This window comes from Lethenteron reissneri, chromosome 22 (genome assembly GCF_015708825.2).
Source record: "Lethenteron reissneri isolate LAM-NWPU_2019-01 chromosome 22, ASM1570882v1, whole genome shotgun sequence".
NCBI lineage: Eukaryota > Metazoa > Chordata > Hyperoartia > Petromyzontiformes > Petromyzontidae > Lethenteron > Lethenteron reissneri.
This window is the reverse complement of record NC_083800.1, coordinates 7,804,956-7,832,899: the sequence shown is the minus strand read 5'-3', so window position 1 is coordinate 7,832,899 and position 27,944 is coordinate 7,804,956. Positions and strand designations below refer to the sequence as shown.

Genomic DNA, 27,944 nt, shown 5'->3' with positions numbered 1-27,944 from the left:
TGCAACACCGGTCCAGATGGACTCATTGTGACTGCAACTATGCAAATAAAGTAAAGTATACTTATATACACAAAGACAAAGATCTGCCCCCCTCCCACTGCCTTCTATGTAGACTTTACCAGACTGTTGGGACAAGTTCTGTTAGCGAGCATCTATTAAGGCTGGCACCTCGCATAATGACGTTCTGGGGTGGTCAGTTTTACTGCTTTTGCCTCTCCCAGTACTGATGTTTACACATCGCACCAGGTACTCATTTGAGGCTGAGTTGACTTAGGGCAGGCCCAGGACCGGTTTCGACAATGATCACTCGTTTTTTGGTCGTGAGTTGGAATCGAACTTGGGTTGCCGAGTTGGTAGCGTATTGCGCTAAGCAATGCACCACCGCTCTGTTTATATATATATATACACACACATGCAGTTATAAGTTAGCATACGCAGTCACATACATAAATATATCACCATGGTCATTAGCTCTTTTTATTAATTGATTTATGGATGAATGCCAAAGCCCACGTTCTATGCAGCTGCACCTTAGCTCAGTCTCATTTCATCACTTCTTCTCTTTGGGCAACCGTTCATGCGTGGTCCACTCTCATGACCACCCTTCCTTTGCTTAACTCATGCTATTCTCATCCCCATCCTGCTAGACGTCTTTCTCTGGTCTGTTTATTTTTATTAATTGTGATGGCGACGTCTTGGATTCGTGCACTTTTTTAATACGTGCGGTTATTTTATTGTGTCTTAGACTTATTCTAAATGTTGAATCTGTCCGTGCGCACGTGGTGTGGTTTTTCAGGTCTTGTACATTTTTTTTTGTTGCAAGCGTGTTTACATTCCATACATCACGGTTATCATTATGCACTCATTGAAGGCCTCATTCTTAAAACACAATGGGCTTTTTTTTTTGCTCTTCGTGACAGAATTTTGCTACGTGCTGTATATAAACATTTTGTGTGGTCTTTGCGCCGTTGCAACGTGATGTTATCGTCTGTCCGGATTTAATGCGTCGACCGACATATATGAACGAAATAACACGCGACTTGAATGAGACAAAAGAAGTGTTGATTATACTTGTCACTCAGCACGGCTATTTGTGCCTTTCATACAACTCCCCACTGTTGAGTACAAACGGTGGGTACGTTTCGTAGACCCAACCTGAAGTTAATACCCAACACCGGACCTTGCATTATTACGCGCCGTTCTTCTTACGCGTCTCACAATTTTTTGAGAAACCTCTTCGTTTATAATGCCGTGATCGGGGCTGCCCGTTGAAAGGATGTCGTCATTTTTTGTTTTTACATCTCGTGTTTTATTTGACGTGTTTTTTTTGGCTCTTTTGTTTCCAGCAAACCTTCCCAAAGAAAATCCCGTTTTCGCAGTTCGTGCCCAGCATTTACACGCAGGTGAAGGAATTCATCTACGCCTGCCTTAAGTTCTCCGAAGATCTCCATCTCAGGTGAGGCTCAGAGCTGACAGCCGCACGCGGACATCGGAGCGTCCCATTGGATGCGACGAGGGCGCTCGTGAGGATGAGGGGGGAGCGTGCGTTTAGCTTTAATGCCGAGATTTCAAGAGTCTGGCTTACGCCGTCCCAGCGCAGCAGCAGCGTTGCCACAGTGGTCCGCGTACTGCACAATGAGCCGGTCCTCCGAGTTCGAATCCGGGCCTCGGCTGACATCACAGTGGCGAGTCATGTCTGAACCAATCCTGGGCCCCATCCTTCTCCAACGCGCATTGACCAATGTGGTGAAGTGTGGTCAACTAACCCCCATGGCCGACATGGCGTGGGCATGCCCTTATCCAAGCAGTGTATGAACAAATGGCTGTAGCGGGCAAAGCTGTGGATGTTTCATCCCAGTAGCAGGGTTTAATTATTGGAACCTGTCAGCGTGTTTGTCTTGCAATTGAAATGTTATAGCCCTGTGGTAGTCACCTGAGTAAGTTAATGTTTGGTGGATTTCTATGGGGAACAATATATATGTATTTAAAATTCAGTCTCCAATTTAAGCATATATATATACGTACACACACAACATTTGCTGGTATTATTGCTCAAGACATTATATAACTAATTCAAAATGTATTATAAAATATATATTGCTTGTTACATATAATTTAATACACGTACACTGATGGATACACCGAGGAAGAGGAGCACATGCAAGCGTTCGCATACACAAGTTTTAGAAACGTGTAATATTGACTTTTTTGAAAAGTCAATGCGTCTGGGCAGAACACGTCGCTAGAAGGGAGGGGACGATGACCAGCGGTCGAGACTAACGACGGGGTGGCAGCCAAAGGGAGGGAACTCGCCCGAGGGGGGACGTCATTCTTGGAGGAAGTTCAAGGAAATTGGCTCGTGTGTCGGATGGCGGTGATTTTGGATGATGTTGATGATGGCACTGCTTTATAGGAAGGAGCCTTGCGTTCGCACAGCACGTAGAGGGTCTATGTTTTGGATAAAAAAAATATAACAAGTGATGAAAGAGGAAATGATTTGAAATCCCCAATCCCCATATCAATACATTTTCACCCCCTTTTAATAAACCACTTCACACGCCCTGCACGCTAAGCGCCTGGCGTTGCCATACGTGGTGCTTTGGCGTGTAAGCGTGCGGCGCGATAAACCAAGGGTTGGGAATACGACAAATGACTTCATGTCATACGGCCTGCATCCGCATGATGTCTGCCACGAAGAAACGTGCCTCAAATGCCATTAATCCCTTACAGAAAATATCTGCAAGGGCCTCTTCGCAGTGACAGAAGTGAACGAGAGGCATGCGTTAATGTGTGGCCCGCCAAAAGTATTTTAAAGTTCCATTTGGCCCTCAAGTCAGGGCAAGGTTGCCCACCCCTGTGATAAACCCTAACCCCCCCCCTCCCCGCCTCCCCCGCCTCACTTGACGTTAGAGAGGCCGGCATAAGAGAGGAGAGCTCCTAATGCAAGTCCTGGCCGTGGTCGCAGACTGCTTGTCTGCACAGGGAACAATGCGGACTGTGTGATGACGGATGACGGGAATAGACGTAAAGGCGACAGGGAAACAGTGATGCCGGGTTTATTTACAGGAGAGTAGTGACCCCATTGGCGCAGCTCCATTGGCACGGTGGAGGCTGCACTACAACCAAGGATACCTTGCTTGGAAATGGAAAATGCCGCAAGACAATCATTGCTCCATTGTATCACGTTTCGTCACTAAAGAGGTTGCTCTTTCAGTTCCCTAGCTCTGCTTTTTGGAAAGTCTTCAATTTGATAAAAGAACAAAAAACTTTTAAAATCTCATTACATGCTCTTAAATCTTTCTTTCATAATGAGTGGGTGTCTTGTTGTAATGAATTCAGAATGTTCAGCGAGAAAACTGGCAGATATTTTCTCATGCAAGAACACTTAGAGCAAATTTCAGGAAAGCTTGTGTTACCATCCTCAATTAAAGCAAATCAACTTTCAAGCTGCTTTGATTTTAATTGGTGAATAATGTAATCCACTAATTGAACGTTATGCAATTCTAATGACGAAGCTCAATTTTAATGAAGCAAGAAATCTTTATTTCTAGTGTGCGCACATGTGCATGTGCGTACGCACCAAGGTACACGTTCGTCAGACTTGGCTTGCGTGGGAGCGGCGCTGTGCGTTTGCGCGCGCGTGTGTGCGCGTGCGTTTTACGCGTGCGCGCGCACACTCTTACGAGCTTGTGTGCGAGTGCCCCTGACATCTCTTGTCGCTGCCAGATGAAATGGGAATCCACACGTGTGGGGGCGGGGGCTGGGGGGGACGATGCAGTTTTTGTGGTGGGCAGGGTGAAGACAGTAATGAGAAGTAGAAAATATCTCATTGTCAGCGGTCTCCCCACTCGCCGCTCCGTTTCAGCCTTTGTGCCCCCGACGTCTCAGAGGTTTGGCGATATGGGTAATTGCCGGCTCATGTTCTGCCCTCTATGTAACACGGTACAGTGAGTCCATGGCAGAGTATCGAGATAGCAGTGCCACGAAGAAAGGGACCTTTTGTGGCGTCGAGCGCACACACCTATCGGACGAGCCTCCCCCTCCCCACCCTATTGTGAGCCGCCATGTGGCAGGGTTAAGGCCTTGAAAGCGTCGTTACGTGAACCGCGTTTGTCCCGGGCTGTCACTGTGCTCTGCCCCGCATGCTTTTCTGCCTGCGTTCGTCGGCAGTCTGTGCCATTGATTCCAGCGGAGCCAAGAAAGATCCCGTGCTTTTGTGCTTGCTCATGCCCTAGAGCATTAGGCACGTTCTTGTTGAAGCCAAAGCTATATTTTTTTTAAGAAAGGGGGGGGGGGGTACCCTTTTTGATCTGCTTCTGGTAGCCACTTTAGTTACATTATCACTCGTTACAAAACTCCACACTTTGTAAAACTACTACGGCTCTGCGTCGTAGTTCGAGAGGTGACACAGAGGATGGGAATTGCGGTGCAACAGTTATAATAAAGTGATGTCGAAGAATAACACCATGTCGGATCTTGTGATGGGAGTTGTATGAAAATAAGTTGCATGCTTGTGGATGGCAATCCAGTGCAATAAAATATCTTCCAGTCCTCATGTGGGTTGAATGTTTTTCAGAATTTCATGGAGTTTTTCATCCACGTCACGGTGTATTCTGTGGCAGTCACATCACGTCTGAAATGTTAAGCTGGATGAGCCTTTTACATAATCCAGTCTAATGTTTCAGAAATCTGACTGCATTTCCATCATTTGAGTATGATTTTCCTGAGTCAGGCCTGTTATAACAGTTCACAGTATTAATCAGAGAGCTTAAACATATACACGATGTTGAAGTTTAGATGATTATTTCAGCAGCTTATATGTGTCGTCAAAATTCAAAGTGTAACGCTTCCTACTTGACCGATTGGGCAGTGCTCATCTTCGTTTGCGGCTCTGTTCCATCGGTATAGATTACCCGTTCCCATGCTCGGGGCCAATCGCTCCATAGGACGATTGCTTAAAATACAAACAACTCAGTGTCATTTCAATTGCCTACGACTATCACCTGGAATAGTTCCGATCGTGACAGATCTCTGGAAGCTAAACAGCTTTAGCCTGGATCTTGTTCCAATGAATGAGCACTGACTGACATGGGGCTTCTGAGGATTTTGTGGTGGTTACAGCATAATTTCTTGTACCCTACTTCTATGTCCCCTTCACCCAACCCGTGCTGACCAGTGTGGTAAAGTTTAGTCACATAACCCCTAACCTTGCCATGACTCTCATAATATTGGAAAGCCATCATCCAGCGGTGGATTGACACAAACGCTATACAATGTACATGGGATTGTAAACTACCAAAATGCCGAGTTGGTCAAACATTCTAACTGCGGTGTTCATTGCTGACAATCAGCGAGGATGGCTTGTATGTATGTTGAATTTTTTTCACACCATACATAGCCAACCGTGCTAATCGGAGGTGCTTGGAATTCTTAACGGTTCACGGGACGAACTTCGCGAACGAGTTCACATTTCTGATGCCGTTTGCGTTCACACAGCTCCATCGGGGTCATACGTTCTTGCTCAAAGATAAACCGCACCGCAGCTGCTCGCAGGCACTTTACCGCGCGGTATCAGGAGGGGCAGTATTCATTGGGCCGCACTTCAAACCGAATTGCTTCTGTACACGTCAACGATGGTCAGAGACGCACATTTGACCTGAAGAGCCACCCACCCGCACTGAGCCACCGCCGAACACGTCACCTTGACAAAAAAGCACTTGTAAAGCAGTGAACGCGTTGCAGAGTAATGGTCTCGTGAGTGAGTCGATGGCTTTTGTGTGTTTGGAGTGACAAAGAGAACCTCGCCTTTCGCCCTCAGTCGATTGCCACAAACTGTATTTATATTTATTTAAAGGGCGTCATTTGTATTCCCTGTCCCAGATGGGGCTCATGAGAGTTTGTCTGTATCTGCGGATGAATAAATAAGCGTGATTAATTTGTGTAATTTGTGTTACTATGAAATACAGAGCTAAACAGCGCGCGTGTTGCTAGCCCGAGTAAAGCCGCCAGAGTTCTGTTTGGGTTGACTTTTACATTCCAGCAGTAAGGTATGACAGCTTAAACTGGGGGTTGTCACTGGTGGTTTATAGCACGAAAATATATATATATTTTAGTGGTAATTTCCCCATAGGTCCCCACATTTGGAAGTCGTAGTTGACAAGCCGTGGACACCTTTGGGTAATACGTCATAAAAAATTCAACAACTTCCCTCAAGGTCTCAATATGCATATTCCATTACGTGTCATATTCCATTTATACACTGCTCTCATTCGGGAACCAGCTCATTATTCTCGTACGTCTGAGTGTGTGTATTCATGTGCTGTAAGTGCATAGGGTTATGTTTACTTTTCGAAGGACTTTTTAGCTTGAACAACAAATTAAATTTTTCTCGCACGGTACTTGGCGCAGTCTCTACCGCTAAAAGCCAATTGTGACGCAGCAAATTCTTTGTTTCTTTCTGAGTTGGACCTTGCAGGATATTTATAAGGAAACTTTATATGTTCTAAATTAGCAGCACTTAGCTGTGTGGAGGTTTGCGTTTAATATGCCACCTTTATTTGAAACAACTTCTGATTTGCGTGCATTGATCAGTTTCTTGTCTTCGTTCGAGGCTTTATTATGAGTTTGTAAAGTGTATTAAGTAGCAGGTGTTCAATTATCATTGCTGGCTTTTTTACAGTTATACATTCATTAAGCACATTGCTTTCAAAATGTGTGAATACCGTAGCACATCTAGCAATCACACACTCGTGACTGTGTACACTATTCTAGATTTAAAGTTTTTGTGACTGCAAGGATCCATCCTCTTTGTTTTTTTCGGTAAAGTCAAGTCGGTGAAAATAAAATAAATACCAAATAAAATTTCAAAATAACTAAATCACGACGTTTCGGAGGCAACACAAGCTTCCGTCATCAGGTGGGACAACCACAGCAAAAAAAAATCTGTGGTCCAACCTGATGACGGAAGCTTGTGTTGCCTCCGAAACGTCGTTATTTTTTAATTTTATTTTATTTTCACCTACGTGACTTTACCGAAAGAACCAAAGAGTATGTACATTGTGGTAGAATCTGTAACAAATATGTGCCTCACTGTCATCTAAGCAACGAGTATCGTATTTTTTTTATCATATCAATATTAATATATTCACGGAACTGCATTAAAGTAAATTCTAATAATACATTGAGAATTGGTGCCCACAGGTTGAATCCAAAATGTAATGTAATTGGTAACGAGTCTTTGACGAATGTGTACACTTTTGATGGTGTGTGTATGCTTATTGGACAGTGGTGGCTTCGTGGTTCAAATCCGGTGACCTGAGTTCGATACCTAGCCGCAGCTAACAACAGCGACGTCATTGGCGCGTGATGTATAGAATTGGTGGGCTCAGCTTTTAGTGAGTTAATCGAGTGCCTTGTGCCGTGTGTAAACATTTGCACTTGTGAGACGTGGCGCTGGCCACACCACCACATTGAGCGTTGTGCCCTCCTTAGTAGGTGCTCGTTAACACAACCTGAACCAAATAGTCCGTGAAAGGTTACTTGTTGGGGTCTTTGCTTTTGTCTGCACCGGCTCGTTGCGTCAGAGGCAGCGGAGAGCTTCATATTTGTGGCAGAGTTCACGGGGGGGGCAGGGTCGTCGCAGTCGCACCGTAGACGTCCCTCTTACGACGGTCGTGCCTTTCGCTCCGGCCGGGAGGAATCCGAAGCGCTTGTGGTTTTGTTCCATGGCCATCGCCAAGCAACAATGCGCCAAATTGAACGGTTAAAAAAAGAGAAAATTGTTACCGAGTGATGAATTTCACACTTTAACAAACAAAGAAATGCGGCCGTAAAGTGTGTGCCAGAAGGGGAATTAGGAGCTGTGACATTTAAAGATTATGTCAATCTCTTGCACCTCCCTGTTCACCTTTATTGCACGGCTTGCTTTTTCTTGGCACGTATTGTGACGGCCCATTGTAGTGCGCCAGGTTTATGGCATTCCTCCAAGTGCAAGCCACGGGGTAAAGGTAAAAAGTTTACCTGCAGTGGTGGCAGCGGCAGCGGCAGGGAGTGGCGACCTTTATCATATTGTTTCATTCCACCCACCCCTCTCCGCACCCGCATGTGACAACGCAGTGACGGCAGCAATGAACGTGACTTCATCGTCGTGCACCCCATGTGTTTCCCACATGCGCACACAATGATTTCGCGTACGTGCCAAGAGGCATTCTGTCGCATCTGGGATTGCGTAATGCAATGCGCGGTTAATTTTTTTTGTTGTGGCATTTATCGCGAGACAAAAAAAATGGCGTGTCGTCGTGTTGTGCGCAGGTTTAAATAACTATTCGCTTGCAGCGTGCATTGCACTGCGTAACCTGATAAGCTCGAATTCTTGACTGCAGTTTTACGGTTGACCCAAAGGTCAGTGTATTGGTATGAATATTTACTGCTTACAGAAGTGCCTATGTATGGTGCTTGGCATTGCTTTAAATGGGTTATACTGTATCTACACGCGGAGTATCCATAACCATTTACAGCCGTTCTTTCAGTAATGTCCACACCGTGCCGGTCATGGGTTTTCCCGTATCTAACCACCACCGCCACTGGTCAATGCGGGTTGATGAAGTGGGGTGGCCCGTGACCGGTTTAGGTATCACTCTTGCCACTGATGTTGGCCATGGCTGGGAATTGAACCTCGGTCACTGAGTTCAGAGCGCAGGGCGCTAACCACACCACTGCACCCCCCCCCCCCCCCCCCCCCCCCACAATACTGCAGATTCTTGGTTGTGAATTGTATTTGTTGAGAATCATGGTTTTTTATACAAATAGAATCGAATTGTCTACGATGATTCCTAGTAAAAGCTATTTGATTCTTAAAATAATAGAATATTTACAAAAAAATATCTCCACATCATGACCCTCGCACATGTAACATGGTCTTACCTACTTAAAGATGACATTTTGGTCATGGTTGTGGTAATAGTTCAAATCTGAAATTCCTTTACAGACAAAAAAAAAAGGTGCTAGTATTTTTCTTTGTCTTCTAAGATGCGTCTTGCCATTACGTCATGACCATCACTGCCTCAAATCTCATGATGCTTACCTCATCCGAGGTGTTCAGACGGTGCTCTCTTAAAATTCCGTCGTGCTTTTGAAATGTCGGCCTCCGCAAATAAAACACGGCGCAAAACAAAACAAATATGAACTTTTTTTTACAAAAGACCGACATTTTAAATGGAATTCCTGTGTTTTTTCTCTTTGTTTTTCATTCTCTCGCCCCCCCCTCCCCAAACCTCTGTCTCCCCTTGTTGCCGTGGCAGCTCCACTGAGATCGATGATATGATCCGGAAATCGGCAAACCTTCTGCTAAGCAGAGTCCTCAGCAGTTCTCTGCAAAACCTCATCCGGAAACCCAACATTGGTCTGACCGAGGTAAAACACACACACAGACACACGCACGCGCGTGTGTATGTATATATATATAAATTAAATTTTGACTGCACAGACCACAAGCGTCCGGATGGCCACCCCACGGTGACCCGCTCCTAGCGGGGGCCTCCTCGAGCACGCGCGTGTGCTCTCTTGCTCCTAATAGCGGAGAGCATCAAAGGGTTCCGGTGTCGCATTTCGTGGGCGCGAGTGTTTTGCGGGATGTGTTTTGGGAACTGTGGCGATCCTGTGGCGTGTAACTCAAGCGGCTCTGTAATACATCACGGCTACTACGCGGCGGTGGTGGCAACGGCGGCGGCAGCAGCAGCAGCATCGGGACGTGCGGCGTGTGTGCATGTGCGAGTACGTGAATGTACGTGGGTAGAAGAGTGGTCGCGTTGTGGGGAGCGGTAGTGCAGTGGTTTGCACATCGCTTTACGAACCGGCGACCCCAGTTTGATTCCCGCTCACGGCCAACACCAGTGACCAATATCTAAACCGGTCCTGGGCCTCCCCTACGTCAACTCAGCCTAAAATGAGTAGCTGGTGTGGTTTGTGAACATTGGCACTAGGGAGACGAAGGCGTCTGGGTGTGGTGCTGGCCACCCCCCCCCCACCCCCTTGTGTACTGCGCTGGCCTTGATCGGTGCTTGTTGAACAGCATTTGCCTCAAAAAGTCTGCTCAAGGTTATACGGGGGATCTTTGTCTTTGTGTGAGTGTGTTGGAGTGTGTGTGTGTGTGTTTTCTTTGGCAGCGGTATCATTGTGGTTAGCGCGCACTGTGCTCTGAACTCCTCAACCTGAGTTCAATTGACGCTCACGGCCAACATCGGTGCCAAATATTTGAATTGGTCCTCGGCCTGTTTTGGTGTGTGAAGTATTAGCACCGGGGAGACAAATGGTGGTTTAGCGTTGTTCAGGCCACTGCTTCCCTTCAAATGCTCCTGCCGGCCATCATAGATGACCACTAACAGCATGTAGCCCAACAGCCTTTGGAAGGCTTTGTGTTTACAATACAATTGTTTAACCAGGAGTCTAAAGGCTCGTGTTCAAGAGGACCCTGTTCGAGCATGTTTGGTTTAACCGGACGGTGAGGATAAACGGCAATCATACAAAGCAAAAGCTACCAAACTTGACACAGATTGGTCAGGGACCTATTTGCCATGCTATCTTCCACAAGCAAGCTTTGTCTTCACATTATTCAACAAACCCTTCTTCATAATCAGAGGATTACAGTTTGCGCTGCCTTCCAACTTGGCCGATTGTAAGCGACTACATAATTAAAACGCATTCACACCGCTGATACATCGTCCTTACTCGTGCACCATTCGTCAAAGAAAGAGGGATGGATTTCGTTCATAATTGGAAGCATGCAATATTAAACGGACATCATCGATGGGATTGCTGACAAAATAGGTTCTCAACTTGTGCCCGACGTCAATTAGGTCATACAAGTCTGGTGAGACACGTACGCTTGCCGGGTTAAAAAGATGCACCCCCACGCCCCCCCCCCCCCCAACTTATGACCTAAAGTGCACGAGGAAAAAAGGGCATCTTCTAAATCGGAGAATACGTCATTGCTTGAAATCTGAGATTTTTTGGTAAGCGTGTGTGTGTTGACGTGCTTGCAGTAGACGACCTTCCAGACTTGGGCTGTGGTACAGGCTGCGTGTTTAGCCAGTCCCTTATTTCTTTGTTGTTGTTGAAAATACCACATGCATTCACACATAACAGTGCCGTGCGCTCATTATTAAATAAAAATAAATAAATAAATAAATACTCCATTCCTTTCCAAACCCATTTAGTTGACATTTTACCGTGGTTTTGGTAAAATGCGGGTTCGGACATCTGCGATCGCTCATGTCCTGCTGAAGCCGGGCAGAAAAACGAGAGAGAGAGAGGAAGAAAAAAAAACGAGTTTGTTACCTTGGCCAAGTCAAATTAGCCGAGAAACAGGTGACCTCTGCGTGCCGAGCGCTAAGCAGTGGCTGCCTCTTGGCTGAACCGCTGTGACTGACAGTGTGAGAAAACATGGGGCTTATCCGGCACATTAGAGCGTTTGGCCCGGCCTTTCATGTTCCAGCTGCGATTCAGTATGTCAGAGGTCCTTTTTTATATTTGTGTGTATACTCCTGGATATGTTGGTATCTGCAGTTGACTGGCATAACCTGTCCGCCCATCTGTCTCTGTTTATAAGGGGGTGTTTGCATGTATAAATAAAGGTGATGCTTAAAAGCTGCCCGTTGACCCGGTAGTTAATACAAAACCAGGTCTTCAGAATCAGAATATTTATTTATCCTGGAGGAATCCGATGATGTGTAAAGCTATTTTTCACAGATGTCTAGTAGGGGTAGATCAGAACGTTGCAATAACAAATAATACAAAAACACGGGAGTGCAAAGTATAGGAAAGCAAAACGAGTAACTTAAAAACAGTCGATACAAATAAAGCTAAACAGTTTTTTTATCTTCTTCTTGGTTCTTTCGGTAAAGTCACGTAGAAGGGAGATAATAAAATAATAAAAATAAAACATAATAAAATAATACAATTCTCACGACGTTTCGGCCACAACGCAAGCAGCCGTCCGCAGGTGAAGAACAGGTCTGTCGGAAAGACAGCGTTTTTTTATCTTACAAGGTAAAACCTACTGAGCTATTAGTAGCGTTCATACTATAAAATACATACTCGGAACAAGAGAGGTAAGTGGGTTTCGGCACGACACGTCGATCGAATCCTGTTCAGAATCTTTATTTGTCCAGGAGAAATCCGATGAGCCGTGAAGCTCCCCTTTCACAGATGTCCCAATAGCAGGGATGATGGCTGGTGGTCAAGGATAACGATGGAATGCCAGCCGAGGGAAAGAACGCGCCAGAGAATGTGGCTGCTGCGGAGATGGAGCGATGGAATTAGCACGTTTTGCAGGTGCTAGATGGATGGTTATATCACAGGACCTTCAGAGACGGAGACCGCTTGGGGAAGCTTTCATCCAGCAGTGGATTGATTGTGTTTTTTGTTCCAAACTTCATGTTCTAACGTTAACGTTTAGAGGTGGTACCACACCACGTATGATGAACGGAGCCTCACAGCTGTTTTCAACTAAGAACGTCGAAATTAGAATCCAATAAAAAGTTGCATTACGTTGCTCATATACATTTATCAGCCTATGAACAAATCACCAGCAGTGTTGAGCCCAAATAGTCCTTCGATGAGCGACCACCCGGATGTTTAATAACATGTGTTATAGACTGCTGCGGGGCCCTGCCATTGGCTGCAACGGCATGGTAAAGGTCTTGCCCATCCGTGGGTTGACAAAAGGGCTTTACACATCCACCTTGTCTGTTTGTGTGTGCTTGGCAATCAATAGACATGGAAATCATTGTAATTGGCGAACTAGCTAATAACGGCACACACCGCCACGCGGCGGTCTGGACGTTTTACATTTACTATCTACGAATAAGGCAATAAAGAGAAGGTTATTACAGGATTTTAATTAGCTGTCATAATAAAAGTTAAGGTGACATTCATGGCTAGTTGTCACGATTTAATACACGTCTGTCATGAAACTTATAAGACTTGGTTGCTTAAACATCTGCCAGCCATTATTTTTTAAATTAATTCAATCCCGCTAACACGATTTCCCTACTGCATTAAAAGTATACCATTTATCTCATGATTAATAGTTGAAAAGTCTCGGATAGCCATGACAACATTTAATTAGGCGATATATGATTGCATTTGCTCAACCTAGATAAGGCAAAAATATGTGACGGTACACATAAAGACAAAGATCCCCCATATAGCCTTTAACAGGCTGTTGGGGTAAGTGCTGTCAGCGAGCAGCTATGGCGGCCGGCATGGCACCCGAGGGGGTGGATTGCCATCACCCCACCTGACCACCTTTGTCCCCCCAGTGGCAATATTTATACACTGGACCAGGTACTTATTAGAGGCTGAGGAGGCCCAGGACCGGTTCTGATTATCGTCTCCTGTGTTGGCCATAAGCGGGAATCGAACTCTGGTGGCTGGATTCGTAGCGCAGCGCGCTAACCGCTGAAATAGCGCTCCCCGCACACACACACACAAAGGTTTGAATTGTCGTGTATTAGGGCGTATTAGTGCGCACACTTTGTTTGCCTTGCGCTGGCATTGGCCCCGCTGCTAAGGATGTGGGTTTAGGCAGAGGCTAAGATGTGTTTCGAGGCACCTAATCTGTTTGGACTGGGTTCACTGTAATGCGCAATGGGACCCCTCTGACTCTTGCGGGGTCCTGGGACGCCACAATTTAGGGCTTGTCGGGGATTATCCTAAGCCGGTCCCTGCCGGCCAGCTGTGGATTTACCTGGGAACACGCCGGGAAGGGAAACGAGCAAGGATTGTGAGCAGCTGACCAGAACCAATCCTCGGGTCATCTGAGCGTGCCAATTCGTTCCGTGTGGCCTCTCGAACAAAGTAAAACCATCCACTTTTTAACCGTAGTTTTAAAACATTAAAATGCATATATTTTATAATGTTTGTACATACGTATAATGACTTGTTCATTTTCTGCTGCGTCTATAATAGCTATTGATTGGTTGTTAACATTTGGTTTAAATAGAAACTATATTAAAGCAAAAATGGTAATGAGATGAAAACGAATTCTTTTAACTTGTCTTTCAAAAGGCTATGAGATTGTTTTAAAATGTGCAAAGCTCGCACTTAATTTACTCAGTGTCCAAACTTTTTTCCCTTTTTACATGCGGCTTAATTTACAGACATCTGTCAATCGACTGCTGAATGAAGGCCTTCCCTGCGCCACACCGGTCGTCAGCAATTGTTTGACCATACTTTACCACTCTGAGCAATGTGGGTTGCTGAAGAAGGTGGCTGGAGGCCAGGACCGGTTCAGATATCACTCGCCACTGACGTCGGCCGAGGCCAAGGAACAAAATTAAACCTCCCGCATTAATAGCGCAGTTTAACAAACAGGCTTTCGCGACCAATATCAACCATTATGGATTAATAGCGCAGTTTGCTAACCGCCGCACCCACTGCCGCACCACTAAAACCACATTTAAGAATTATAATTAGACACACACTTTGTTTGTACGTATGTTGAACTTCGCACTGGACGTAGCCAACGGTGCTAATTGGAGGTGCTGGAGAAGAACAACATACGAGACACAGAAAGCAGTTATTTAAAAAAATTTAATCTAGATTTAAAAGTGCACAGCTCCAGTAGCTTCCTAATATCGGAAGGAAGAGCGTTCCAGACGGCCGCAGAAGAGCATCTGAAAGCGCGCGATGCAGTGGCCGTCTTTGTTCGATGGCTAGCCAAAAGCGGCTGCTCCGAGGGTGACCGGAGTTTGCGTGATGGTTTATGCTCCTTGACGAGATCGGCGAGGTATTGTGGTTCATTTGTGGCAAGAACTTTGAAGTGTGTGACTATCTCATCGTGTGAGTCGTCCTCCTTCTCTGAGCATGCACGTGTCAACCACCAGGGTGTTGGCAACACATGGTCACAGCAAGCTTTGAGAGAGAGGGAGTCCCCCAGGTGTTTGCCACCATCTCGGCTCTGATGATTTCTCGAATGGCCCTCTTAAGTGCTGTTGAAGATCAATTCCTTAACCGGTTTCCACTGCAGTAAATCACAATATCATGCCACGTATTTAAGCAGTGTACATTTAGCGGCTATGACATACAGATACAAAAAAAACACATGGACATTGATGAAGAAAATTCAACAAAAGCTGACGAGTGCTCAGAGAAGCCTGTGAGAGAGGTGCGTGCTTGTAATTGTGCTGCGAGACAGAAAGTGCAACACATGGGTTAGAGAACATACACAAGTTGAAGAAATCGATTTGACTGCGAAGGAAAGCGAAGTGGGCTTGGGCAGGGCGCTTTTCGGGATGGGATTGCGGTTGACAGTCAAAACTTAATGACAGAGCAGCAGCCAAAGGAGGAAATTCGCATGAGAGAGCATATCGATCGTGGGACGTAACGACGAGATGAGCTCTGTGTAGGAGCGAGATGGATCGTTGCATCCCATGACGGCGAAAAGATGAAGATGGATTGGGCAGGCTTTTCATCCAGCAGCGGATTGATCGTTGCTGACGATGGTGACGATGATTTAAGCTTGGCGCACGTAACGATAACGTGACGGCGCGCTTTCGTGCGAGGTTACGTGACCCGGTTCGGGACAAAGCGCGAGCTCCCGATGCAGCGTCTCCTTGTGTGTGGCCACTCCAATAGACCCAGTGACTTTTCCAATGCCTCACACTGTGACCTTATATTCTCAGCAACGCGCACACACACACATACACACACAGACTCATACATGCATTTCCTTTTGGCGCAAGGCATTATCAGGAACATTTCATTGTCACGCTATATCTGTATTCCTCGCCCACGGCGAAATTGCGCTGGACTCAAGGTTAGCGGTTCATAGTGCTCTCTCTCTCCACATTGTTTGCTATATTTTTCACATTAGCACAAGTGAATGACTGCACATACACTGTGCCTTTGTATGTGAGCTTTGTACGTGTGAGATCCTTGTTTTTTTCTTGAACTTATCACCAAATCACCCGGAATGCACCCGATCTCATCAGATCTCAGAACCTAAGCAGTTTTGAGCCTGGATCGCAATTGGATGGGCGGGATAGCAATTGTATGTGCGACCACCACTCAGTAGATTTGTTTGGGCTGTGTTGGTAGCTACATTGTTGACAGTGGAGGACAGTGCAGAACAAGCCATTGTTGTGCTCTACTTTCTATGCTCCCTCCCTTCACCAACGCTCACCGACCAGCGTCATGAAATCTGGTTTAATAACCGCCGTGACCCACACATTATGAGAAGGCTTTCATCCAGCAGTGGATTGACAAGGGGCTGTACTTGTGTTCTTCCATGAGGACACTGGTCCCGGTGGTGGGAATGTGGAATTTCCACAGGGCTGCCCGTGGGGGATGAGTACTGCCCCATTGCTAGTGCGAGAACGACGGTGCTTTTGCATTGATTTTGAATTTGGACTTGATTTTAGAAAGTGCGTATGATAAAGTAGCTGTCACGGTTTGGCTGTTGTCGTTTTGGAGGAGGGACTTCTACCGTTTGACATGTTCATCACATTCCACTGAACGAATATCCACTTCGGTTTTCTATCGTTTCAATGAAAGGTAATTTGGGTAGAAGCGGCGTGCAATTATTTTTGTGGTTTCTTTGGTGTATAGGTTGTCTGTATCCCAAAACGCATGGACATTGATAAGAAGGTTATAAGTGCCTGCAGAAGCGTGGATATTGTATGAACAAAAAATAAAGATCCCCCTATAGCCTGAATAGACTGTTGGGGCAAGTGCTTTTGGCGTGAACCTATGAAGGCCGGCACGGCACACGAGGGGGTGGGTGGCCAACACCACGCCCAACTGCCATTGTTTCCCCAGTGGGCGATGTTTACACACCGCACCAGGTACTCATTTGAGGCTGAGTCGACCTAGGGGAAGTAGCCCAGGACCGATTCAGATAATCGTCACTGGTGTTGGCCGTAAGTGCGAATCGAACTCGGGTCGCCGGGTTCGTAGCGCAGCGCGCCAACTGCTACACTTGCGCTACCCACATATCGCATGGAACACACACACAAGTTAAAGACATCATGTTGACTGGGCTTGGGTGGGACGCGTTGCTCGAAGGGACGGTCGCCAGTCAACGGCAGAGTGGCAGCCAGACGAGGGAACACGCCCGGGAGGATGGCCACCACGCAGATGGAGAGATGATGAGACGGGCTGACGTGCAGGAGCTGGACGGATTGCTGCATCGCGAGGCCGCGTGAGATTTCGCGACGGCTTGGCGGTTGGGGGGGGCGGGGGGAGGAAGGCCTCTTCATCCAGCAGTGGATAGATCACGGCTGCTGCTGCTGATGATGATGATGATGTATGTGCATTGTGCACACATATAATGGTATGCGCACACCTGCACATGTTCGTATGGGATATTTCACCAAACGCTGCCGTGACAGCTGAGTGACTCTCCCTGTTACAGCCCGGGGCTGCATCGTGAAACCAAACACTTTCACATTTTGCTCAGCCTTGACCCGACAAACTGACTTTAGCCCTGCACATTTTCTAATTTGTTTTGAGTCCCTTTTTTTTTTCCTCTTTTCTTCCCATAGTTCTTTTTTCGTGAAATAATTTTCCCATGCAGGTTGGGTACATACCTTAACCTCTTATTTGAAAAAAATGAAGCCACAAAGGACACATCTGTGTTTTGTAAGATGTTAGAATGCGTAGCGTTTCCTACGTGCAAATGTTTTTGCATCGATTATATCAGCAGATGCTATGCACGTCTTGAAACTTAAACAACACAGCTACAACAAACATCAGCTTTATTCTTTGGTAACTTATATCCATAAATCACCGCTTTCAGCTTTCTCACTGTGAACTAACCTGCATCATCAATCTTTGTATTTTGAGCGATTAACAGTAATGAATATACATTAATTTTTTTATCTTTTCCCCCTTTTCTTTCAATACTGAGCAATCTTTTTGTAGCATTACTCGTAGACGGCCGAACACTGATGGCAGAAGGCTGGGTCACAGCCAGCCTCTTTATTTAATGAGTAAGAAGATTGGACTACAGCAGGGAGATTATCGCCATAGTCAGTCTGACATTTCCCCACCATCGAGACGGGATTGGGTGGACCGGGGTACAGAGAAGTGTGACCAGCTCATGCAGCAACTTAACCTACAAAGATAAAGATCCCTTGTAATGTCTTAACAGACTGTAGGGGCAAGTGCTGTTTCCGAGCACCTATGGAGGCTGGAACGGCACACGAGGGAGCGGGTGGCCAGCACCATGCCCAACCGCCTTTCTCTCCCCAGTGGCGATGTTTACACACCGCACCAGGTACTCATTTGAGGCTGAGTCGACCTCGGGGAGGAAGCCCAGGACCGGTTCAGATAATCGTCACCGATGTTGGTCGTGAGCGAGATTCGAACTTGGGTCGCCGAGTTCGTAGCGCAGCGCGTAACCCCGACACTACTACTCGCCATAATGTAACCCACACACATACCGGTTCACAGAACGCCGTGTGTCGATTTGCAGATTAGGCTGTATACATGACTGATTATATCATCGGAGCCCATATAAGATGCTGCATATGAGAGCACAGTCACAGCAGACACCATCCTTGTTCTTTTTGGCGTTAATTGATACAACATGACTGTAGACATGTCATGTTGAACTTATTTCACACCGCTCATATCCAACCGTGCTAATCGTAGGTGTGGATATAAACCATGTTGCTGAGCAATCACCATGATGGAGATGTGAGGTTCCGTGGATGCGGAAGGCTGACACGATTTTCTGATAGGGTTGAAGGATTTATTTAGTTTATTTAAAGTGAAAAGAACGTGCACACGAGAGAGAGAGAGCACTTGGCAGTACACGTGGTGTCCCAAGGGCATGGTGCACGAATTTTCCATATAAAACACAAGTAGGTAGACATCTTCAGAATTGCGAGTAAACAAATGCACCAATGTTTGCGCGCTACGTTGATTGGCGGGATAGCGTAGTGGATAGTGTCTTAAACTTACTCGTGTTGACAAGCACATCTCAAATTTCCTGATCATGATTTGTATGAAGCTCGTCCACGTGGTCGTTAGCGTGCGAGTACAATTCCGTTTGAAGTTTTTAAAGTTTTATGCTTTTCTTTTCCCCGATAGCTTTTTCTCGCTTCGTGTGAATTCCAGTTCACTTTAACTCTGGCTTTGAGATGTTTTACTCTGTTTGTGTGCAAGTGTAACAACGTGTTGCAGTCGCTGAGCTCCCATCTAGACATCTGTGAAAAGAGCTTTATAGCTCATGGGATTCCTCCAGTATGAATAAAGATTCTGATTCTGGTCTCTGTTAGTCCCAGGTGGCAATTCCTGACCGTGGAATGTCACTGAAACATCGCCTCGGCATCTGAGGCACATTTCTGTTAATATTTTGACACAATCAAAACGTGTAGCTTCGCGTTACGAAAAGCAGCGTACCTGCTAATTGATGTCCCTTCGTCCCGTGTCATTCCCTTACTGATTACGCTGAAGGATCCGCCGGTTGCTCCCTGTTCAAACCTGAATGCGACCTTTCCGCAGTCGTCATAGAATTCGGTCAGAGTTCAGCGTGCGCTCGCCTGGAAGGTGAACTTGGGGCCACGCGTCGTACGTCGCCAATTGTTTGCCCCGGATCAAGCGCCCACGATCAGTGCAGCGGAGCGTGGAGGCGTGAGCTGGGCTCGGCACGCGTGGTGGTTTTTGGGGCATGGCGTGTGCAGGTACTGGAATTTGAACGCGACGTGCGAGCGTAACGTGCCGGGGCACGCTCCGAGCGGCCTTACCATTTTTTTGTCCCATTGTCACGGTGGTAGGGCGTTGTTGCTGATCGCAGCACTCGCTCGCTTTTTGAGCATCGCGAGGCCGGCAAACTGGAGCTGACGTTTTTTGCCGGAGCACGCCGAGTGGTCGCCAATTAACCCTGCCACTGGGGTGGAAGGTTCACAGCTGGCTGCGTGTATAGTAAAGTAACTATGCTAGTTTAACACGTAGGCCTTCGCGACCAATATTATTCATAATAAAGGCTTTTGGGTTAGATCGCGTTATTTATAAATGTGTCGTAACCCTCCACCACCCGACACGACGGCCAAACAGTAAAAAATGTGTCACGTTTACAAAAGACAAATAGTTCACTACTTTAGCCCACCGGTGTGTTGAAGAGTGAATCAACATCATTTAAAATTTTGAGTACGACGTTACATCCAGCATCATCGGGCAATTTGCCAGAATGGCGAGGCCCTCCACTTGCTCCCGGTCTTAAATAGAGCAGCAGCACGGTGACGTCATCTAGTTGTAGCCCTTGGTCAGTCTATTCCCCGTGTCGTGTCGGCCATGGGAGTCGTTTGATTATACTTCACCAAGCTGGTCATTGCGGATTGGTGAAGATTTGGACGATCCAGGACCGTTTTGGGTGCCACTCGCCAACGATGTTAGCCGTGGCCAGGAATCGAAGGTGGCTGGGTTTCATATGGCTTTGCGCTAACCGCAGCGCCACCGCTCCACCTCCGAAGTAGATTTAACCGTGTGTACTTTTTTTACACGCTTTCTATTAACTCACTGTGTCTGTTGTTGTATCCTCAAATCTTGTAACTCAATTTGAACCCACTTCCCAATGTGGTATTGATTGCAAACTTGGTATACTTATGTCATACTGATGACAATACCATATTCTATCATAAAAAATTAAAAATAAATATTTTTAAACAATATTTTTTACATGTTATGTTTCGGCTTGGGTCTAATTGTCCACGGTAAACTGACGTTGGCTGTAATTGGCCACGGTCCCTTACGTTATGGCAAGCTTCGGGACCACTTCCTGGAGTCGTGGAGTTCTTCCATTACTAGTAGGGTACATTTCATTAAAGCGTGTTTTAAAAAAAAATTACTTATTGTTGCTGCTCTGCGATCTACTTGGCTGACGCCCAAGCTGTGACCTGCCGGACAGGTTACACCGGCGGTGACTTTGTATAGGTGGCAAACAGCCTGTACGTTGCGCTAGTAATCGTTATCGAGCTTTGGATATTTTTGGTATTTTATCAACCCGTCTCGTCACAATCCACGGCCAGTGAATTACTTTGCCTCACTGATGATGGAGATCCAATACCTGTTGCTGTTTAGGAGCACGAGACCTCAATCAATTTAGAACTTCTAGCCAAATCTGCTCTATGTACCCCGCCCACTCTGTATCGATCGCTGGGGTTGTATGACTACTTCACCATGCTGGCCAGTGTGGGTGAGTGAAGGCTGGGGGAGGGTAACCCGTCACTGGTTCAGCACTCACTGTTGATGATGTCAGCTATGGCTGGGAACCGAACTCTGGTTGCTGAGTTCATAGCATAGTGCGCTAACCACTGCGCAGAGGTCGCAACCGGGTACCCGATACCCGTACCCTACCCGATACCCGGCTACCTGTACCCGGCCGGGTACGGGTACGGGTAGCCGTTTGCGACCCTGGTGCGGCCGGGTACGGGTAAGGAATCAAAACCCGTTTGCGACCTCTGCCGCTGCGACATCGCTCCCCATGTTACGACTACCCGAGGTCAGTGGGGCACCACGGTGGCGAGATGACGACGACCTCGCCTGGTATACAGGAGGTCGTGGGTTCGATCCCAACCCCCGACGCCTAGTATATTTGGAGTTTGCATGTTCTCCCTGTGGTCCCTTCGATTTTTCTCGCGGTCGTCTGGTTTTTCTTTCCACATTTAGAAACAACATGCGTTTCGGAATAAAAACCTGCTCTCCATTTCCATGCGATAAGCCACTTTGTTGAGCTATCATTTATGGCCAGGTAGCTTCTGATAAAGAGCTAAATAGCGCAGTGGGCCTTACCTGGTAAAATAAAAAATAGTTTAGTTTATTGAGCTCCATACAATACAATTTTTATTTGTATCATATCTAAATGCATACGCATATCGAGACCCTGCCTAGAAACAATAGACTTATTTATTTAATAAAGACAATCAGTTGGAGGGCAGGGAAAAATATAGGGAAGGTCTTGAGCCCTCCACTTGAGTGCGGGCACGGAGTCGACAGCACTGATGACTGGGGAAGGCATTTCCAGACGAGCGGATGGCTGTCGGGAAGGGAGTTCCAAACGACGGGGGCGGTAGAGGAGACTTGGCGACTTCCCATGGATCGACAGTCGGCTGGGGATTCAAGATAAATGTAGGTTAGTCGCACAAAGTTTGTTTTGTAAATATTACAGTGTTCGGTTTTGAGTCGGGAACTGCATTTTGCGTTTGCTGCTGTGACGTTGGGTGCGGTCAAAGGAGCCATGTCTGGTTGTCCGTCTCTCTCTGTGTCTCTCTGTCTGTCTGTGTGTCTCTCTCTCTGTGTCTCTCTGTATCTGTCTCTCTCTGTGTCTCTTTGTCTCTGTCTCTCTTTCTGTCTCTCTCTCTCTGTCTCTCTGTGTCTCTCTCTCTTTGTGCTCATCTTGTTTTATGGTCAAGTGGGCGATCAAAAAAATCCTCATTTAAATTAATCGGCTGCTACAAGCCACTGACGGACATCCTCCAGTGCTGCGGTTACCTTTGACGGGTCCCATCCACTCATTCACAGGTGTCTGTTTGGGACAAGTACATGTACAGCCCTTTTATCAATCCGCTGCTGCATGAGGTAGACATATCCTACACGTGCTAACAGTACGTCATTGCCGCTGTTGTCTGGGCCGGACGGTAACTTTGTGTACTGTGTGAATGTACAGCCCTTTTGTCAATCCACTGCTGGATGAGGGCCTCCCTACGCCATGCGGGGCTGTGGAGCTTATTGGACTTTGCTTCACTGGGCTGGTCATTGCGGGTTGAAGGCAGGAAGTATAGATGTGGGAGCATAGAAGTACAATGTAACCATGCCTTATTCCGCACTGCCCGCTCCTGTCCAGTACATAGCCCCACAGCAGCCCACAACAGCCTGCTGTGCACGACAATCACACCCACACAGTGAGCACCTATTTGGAACGCAATGGCACATAGGTAGGGTGGTATGCCCAGTACCGCACACAGCTGACTTTTGTCTGGTGTCTGCACACCACATCAGGTGCACATTTATACGGCGACCTGAGGGAGGCTCGGAACCATTTTAGATATTCGCCATTGATGTTGGGCATGAACAAGAATCAAACTCTGGTCACTGGGTTCATGGCGCAGTGCACGAGCCACTGCACCATTACTCGTGTGTCAGAAATCACTGCTTCCACTCAGAGTGGCTGCAGAATAAGGTGATTAGCGGTCAACCACAGAGCACGGCGTGTGTGTGGGTGTATAAGATTCCAAAGTACTGAAGTACATCATCCGTGTCGTAATATTCTACCCACAAGTGCAAACAAATCAAGTTCGAAATAGCATGCCTGGTGGCTGTGTTTATCTGTTGACGTTGGGGAATCAAAGAAATGTATCGCGTTTTGAAACACTTGGGCTGTCACTTTTAACGGCTGTTCAAACCATCATGCAACCGTGCGAGTCACTGTTTTTTTGGTAAACCTGATTAAGGTTGATTGATGTATTATTCTGCGGCCCAATCAGCAGTGCTTTCGTAATTTTTTTTCACGCTAAAATATGCCACCCGATTGGAATTGCACCAATCCAGCAAAATAACAGCGCTGATTAAAGGGCTGACAGGTCGACGTCTTGAGCTTTCATCGGCTTCGTGGTTTCATTGCTCGTGCTTTGTCCGCCAGGCTGCTGAGTGCTCGTGGGTTTCCTGCTGATACATCAGCAGGTATTACTCTCCGGTTCACCTTTGGGGTATCTGCAGGAAGGAATGCAATTCAAAGGCGTCCCAAGTGCGGAGTAATAATATTCCACGCTGATGTTTAAAACAGATGCGCTGAGTGCCAAGCACTTAAATAAGCAGCGCACGTATAAAATGGTTTGAAATTGTTGAAACAGTTTTGTATGTACGTGTGCGTGCGTGCGTGTGTTTGTGTATGTGTGTGGAATTTCCCGTGAAAAAGTCTTTCCTTTAATACAGCCAGTCGGTCGCAATGTTGAAACTAATTTTAAGAAGAAGAAAACTAAGTCCTGTATATTTTTTGCTGTTACGCAAACGTGCCTTTTAATAACACTAATTAATGGTTATTCTGTGTCCGGAGCGAATGATGTCTGGCTAAAGTGGCAGACCCATTGATTGGTTATTTTAAGTTAAATAAATCTCATGTTTTGACTGAGCCAATAGACATTTCCCGGGAAGGATATTGTTATGCAAACCAACCGCCGTATCAAAAATGTTCATCTTGAGACAGAGCTTTATCTCGCTGCCGACATGCGGCCTCAGAGCACGGGGGAGGGAGACGGGAGGGGGGGGGCGGTTTTAGAAAAAGTGTGCAGACGCACGGTCCGATGCCTTCCCTGCGCGCGTGAGCACAACGTCGCCGATTGTCTCCGCATCTGCCGTCCCTCCCCGCAGCTCGTGCAGATCATCATCAACACGACCCACCTGGAACAGTCCTGCAAATACCTGGAGGATTTCATCACCAACATCACCAACGTCTCCCCAGAGACCGTGCACACCACCAAGCTCTACGGCACCTCCACCTTCAAGGTGGGGGGCGGGTCACGGCGAGAAGAGAAGCGCCGTCACGTTGGTGAAATGTTGCCACTGTTCCTGGCCGGGCTGGGGCAAGCCGGTCCAATGAATGAGCCTCCTGTTCGATTCGCTCAAATTCCTTCCCAAATCCGGTGTCACGAGGGCAAATGCCTCCGTACAAACATTGCCTGCGCGTGAACGTGCGAATGTTTTTTCGGATAAAATACGCGAGTTGAATAAGCGGGGGGAGTTGACGTCACACAAAGCGGTACTATTTTTTTTTATTCACCCCGAAGTGATGATGAATCTTTCCCCAACCTGGGTTTGAATCTATAGGGAGTTAAGCAATCAAACCACTGCATTGTGACAAAACAGATTTTCAGCAAAACTCGATTTAATTATTTTACTTGCACATAATGCCTGAGACATTTGAGAATGAATAATTTAACACTTCACTGAATATTTATTGGAAATATTTTCACTTTGATAACACTTCAAAAAACATCTGCTGCCCAGTGTAATCCGAGTCCACCATCACCATGAAGCAGAGGTGGATGGCTGCGGTTTACTGGATGTGGAAGGCCAAAAGAGATATTGTGAAATATATATAGAAATCTAAAAAATACAAAACAAGACTGAAATCGATGACTGCGGAGTCCAAGAGCTCAGGTTCACCAGCTATCACACAATTGCTCGCTTGCAATCACACACCGTCTCCGACTGCGCGAGCTTAATTAGTGCGGCTAAAAGTGTTCCTTTTGTATGTGTGGGCATCTTGTGTGTGTGTGCATCTTCTATGACTTACACCTAATTCAGGCTTTGAGAGATTTGACCGTATTTGTTTTATCCGATGCGGGTGAGATGCACCGCCGGGGGTAGTTGCTGCGGTCTTGTCCCCTCCCCCCCCCCCCCGTCTGCTCGTCGATAACTCGGGGAGGCCCGTGGCTTGTCGTGTCGCGCAGGACGCCCGGCACACGGCGGAGGAGGAGATCTACACGAAGCTGCACCAGAAAATCGACGAGTTCCTGCAGCTCGCCGACTACGACTGGATGCTGCCTGAGCCCAACGGGCACGCCAGCGACTACCTCATGGACCTCATCAACTTCCTGAGGAGCACCTTCGCCGTCTTCACGCACCTGCCTGTGAGTAGCCCCATCCCAAGTCTGTTTGTTCCTCAATTAGTTTCGTCTCGCGGGGAAATGCCTGGCACGTTCGTTCGGTCGCACGTATGTACGCGTGGAGTTCCGTCTGCCTTGGTTTTGCCGGTTGCTTGGGACTTGATTGGTCGTTGCGATGACTCGCCACCCGAACAGCTTCTTGATGGGCTCCACAACTCGACGGCTTAGTCAGATGATCTGGAACGAAAGCTAGACGCCGCTTCTTGCCACTACCAAAATTCCAGACTAATAGCGCGCCTTATTTCATTTTAATTAATTTTCTGTCATTGCAACGATTCGCCGTATAAATGATCAATATTGATTCTTAAGCCTTTGATTACACTATGGAACACAATTTTTGTTCCTGGGTAGTAAGTGTTATTTCGTAATTGCTTATGCCTAAAAAGCATAGAAAATGGCTATTATTCCCCACAAACTTTGCTTTTGTGCTCAGGACAGTGATATTTTTAAATGTACCTATTTCCAATGAGAAAACGGGCGAATTTGTGTCTTTTCGTTCACATACAGTCATTTAAAAACAACATATGAATCAACATTGACATGTATTTATACGAAAGTAATACAAAAATTACTACAAAAGATTTAGAAGTGAGTAGTTTTTCGACATTGTTCCTCCCCACAGAGCACTCGGTCCGCTGTGGCCAGTCCCGCCTTGGTGTCTAAATCTTTTGTGGTAATTTTTGTTTTCCGCTAATGCCAAGCGATTATTACTTGAGTGATATGGAACATTTTTGAGTATTCAAATGAGATGATGAAATCAAGACAAAATGAATTGATTCGTGAAATAGCTGGGTAATGAGAGGGCAATGGTGAATCGTAACCTGCCTCATGTTGATATCTCTACGGGTCATGAAACGAGTCTCAACGTTCACTTGCATTGTTTATGCGAGGGAGGGACTACGGGCGTAGCAACATTTAAGGGTGGCACAAGACATCGCCACTGTCACCAGGCATTACCTGCCAGTTCTCTTGCCCGTGCGCTCTTTAATATTGATGAGTGTGCCTGGTTATTCCGTGTAAGCCCAGAGGTGCGTGCAATCCATCAAGAATATTAATGAGATTCCTGTGTGTGGTATATTCCACCGTATGAAGACTTCGGTTTTGTTGAGAGAGGTTAGGGTCTATTGAGCGAACAAGCTTTTTTTCGAGGGTGATGAAATCGACCAAGACTCGTACCGCATGTTCACCTCCATCAGTGATCATCCCATGGAGATTCTGGTCCCTGCCACAGGAATATGGAATTTCAACTACTAAGGGCTCCCTTGCACCCTTGGATTTTTTCGTGAAACGAAATTCATGGCAAATGTGGATTGAAAAGAAATCCAGATTTGCGGGCAGAGTAAAAAAGAATATTTATTTGTCTTCTTGGTTCTTTCGGTAAAGTCACGTAGAAGGGAACTCAGGTGAAGAACATGTCTGTTGGAAAGACAGCGTCATTCAGACGTGTCATTCAGACGCTGTCTTTCCGACAGACATGTTCTTCACCTGAGGACGGCTGCTTGCGTTGTGGCCGAAACGTCGTGAGAATTATTTTATTATGTTTTATTTGTATTATCTTATTATTTCCCTTCTACGTGACTTTACCGAAAGAACCAAGAAGATGAATCCCTGCAGTCACGAAAGCTTTAAATCGAAATATTTATTTGGAGGAGAAATCCAATGAGCTATGAAGCTCTTTTTCAGAGACGTCCAGTAAGTGGCACGGGGTCAGCACGTTACAACAACAAAAAATACAAAAAACAAGAGTGAAAAATTGAGAGAATGCTGCTAAAGACCATCCGCCATGGCGTGGGCTTGTTGTGGCCTTGTGCTCCACAGGGAGCGAAGAAGAGTTAAGCTAAGTAAGCTTAGAGAAAGGGTAACCAAGTAAAAGTAAATATAGAAATATAAATTAAGTAAAAAGTACACATTTACGTAAGTACATCAGTGGGCTTGGGCAGGACACGTCGTTTGAAGGGATGGTGGCCGGGGGTCGAGGCTACTGATGGAGCTGCAGCCAAAGGACGGAACGCGCCCAACACGGTCGTCCACCGCATAGATGGGGCGTTGAAATCAGCTGTTCTGTACGCGGGCGATGGATTTTTACTTCGCAAGACCGTGATTGACGATGGCGACAGCTTGGGGAGAGGCATTTATCCGCTAAAGTTATTAAATCGTGCCTGGTGATGAATTCAAATATTCATGGCGTTATTGTGTGATCATAATGTTCATGAGGTTCATCTTATTAGCACCTCCAATTAGCATGTGAAAGAAGTTCAACATACATACTTCTTTAAC

At 46.5% G+C, this 27,944-nt stretch overlaps 1 protein-coding gene across 1 annotated transcript in view; it reads left to right on the top strand.

Annotated features, from left to right (window-relative positions):
• The window catches only part of LOC133345589 (exocyst complex component 6B-like), a 149,707-nt gene that overhangs the window by 59,990 nt on the left and 61,773 nt on the right, over positions 1 to 27,944 (top strand). The window contains 4 exon segments of the mRNA XM_061556498.1: positions 1,347 to 1,456; positions 9,300 to 9,411; positions 24,370 to 24,504; positions 25,452 to 25,631. Of these exon segments, the coding sequence (XP_061412482.1) occupies positions 1,347 to 1,456; positions 9,300 to 9,411; positions 24,370 to 24,504; positions 25,452 to 25,631 (537 nt within the window).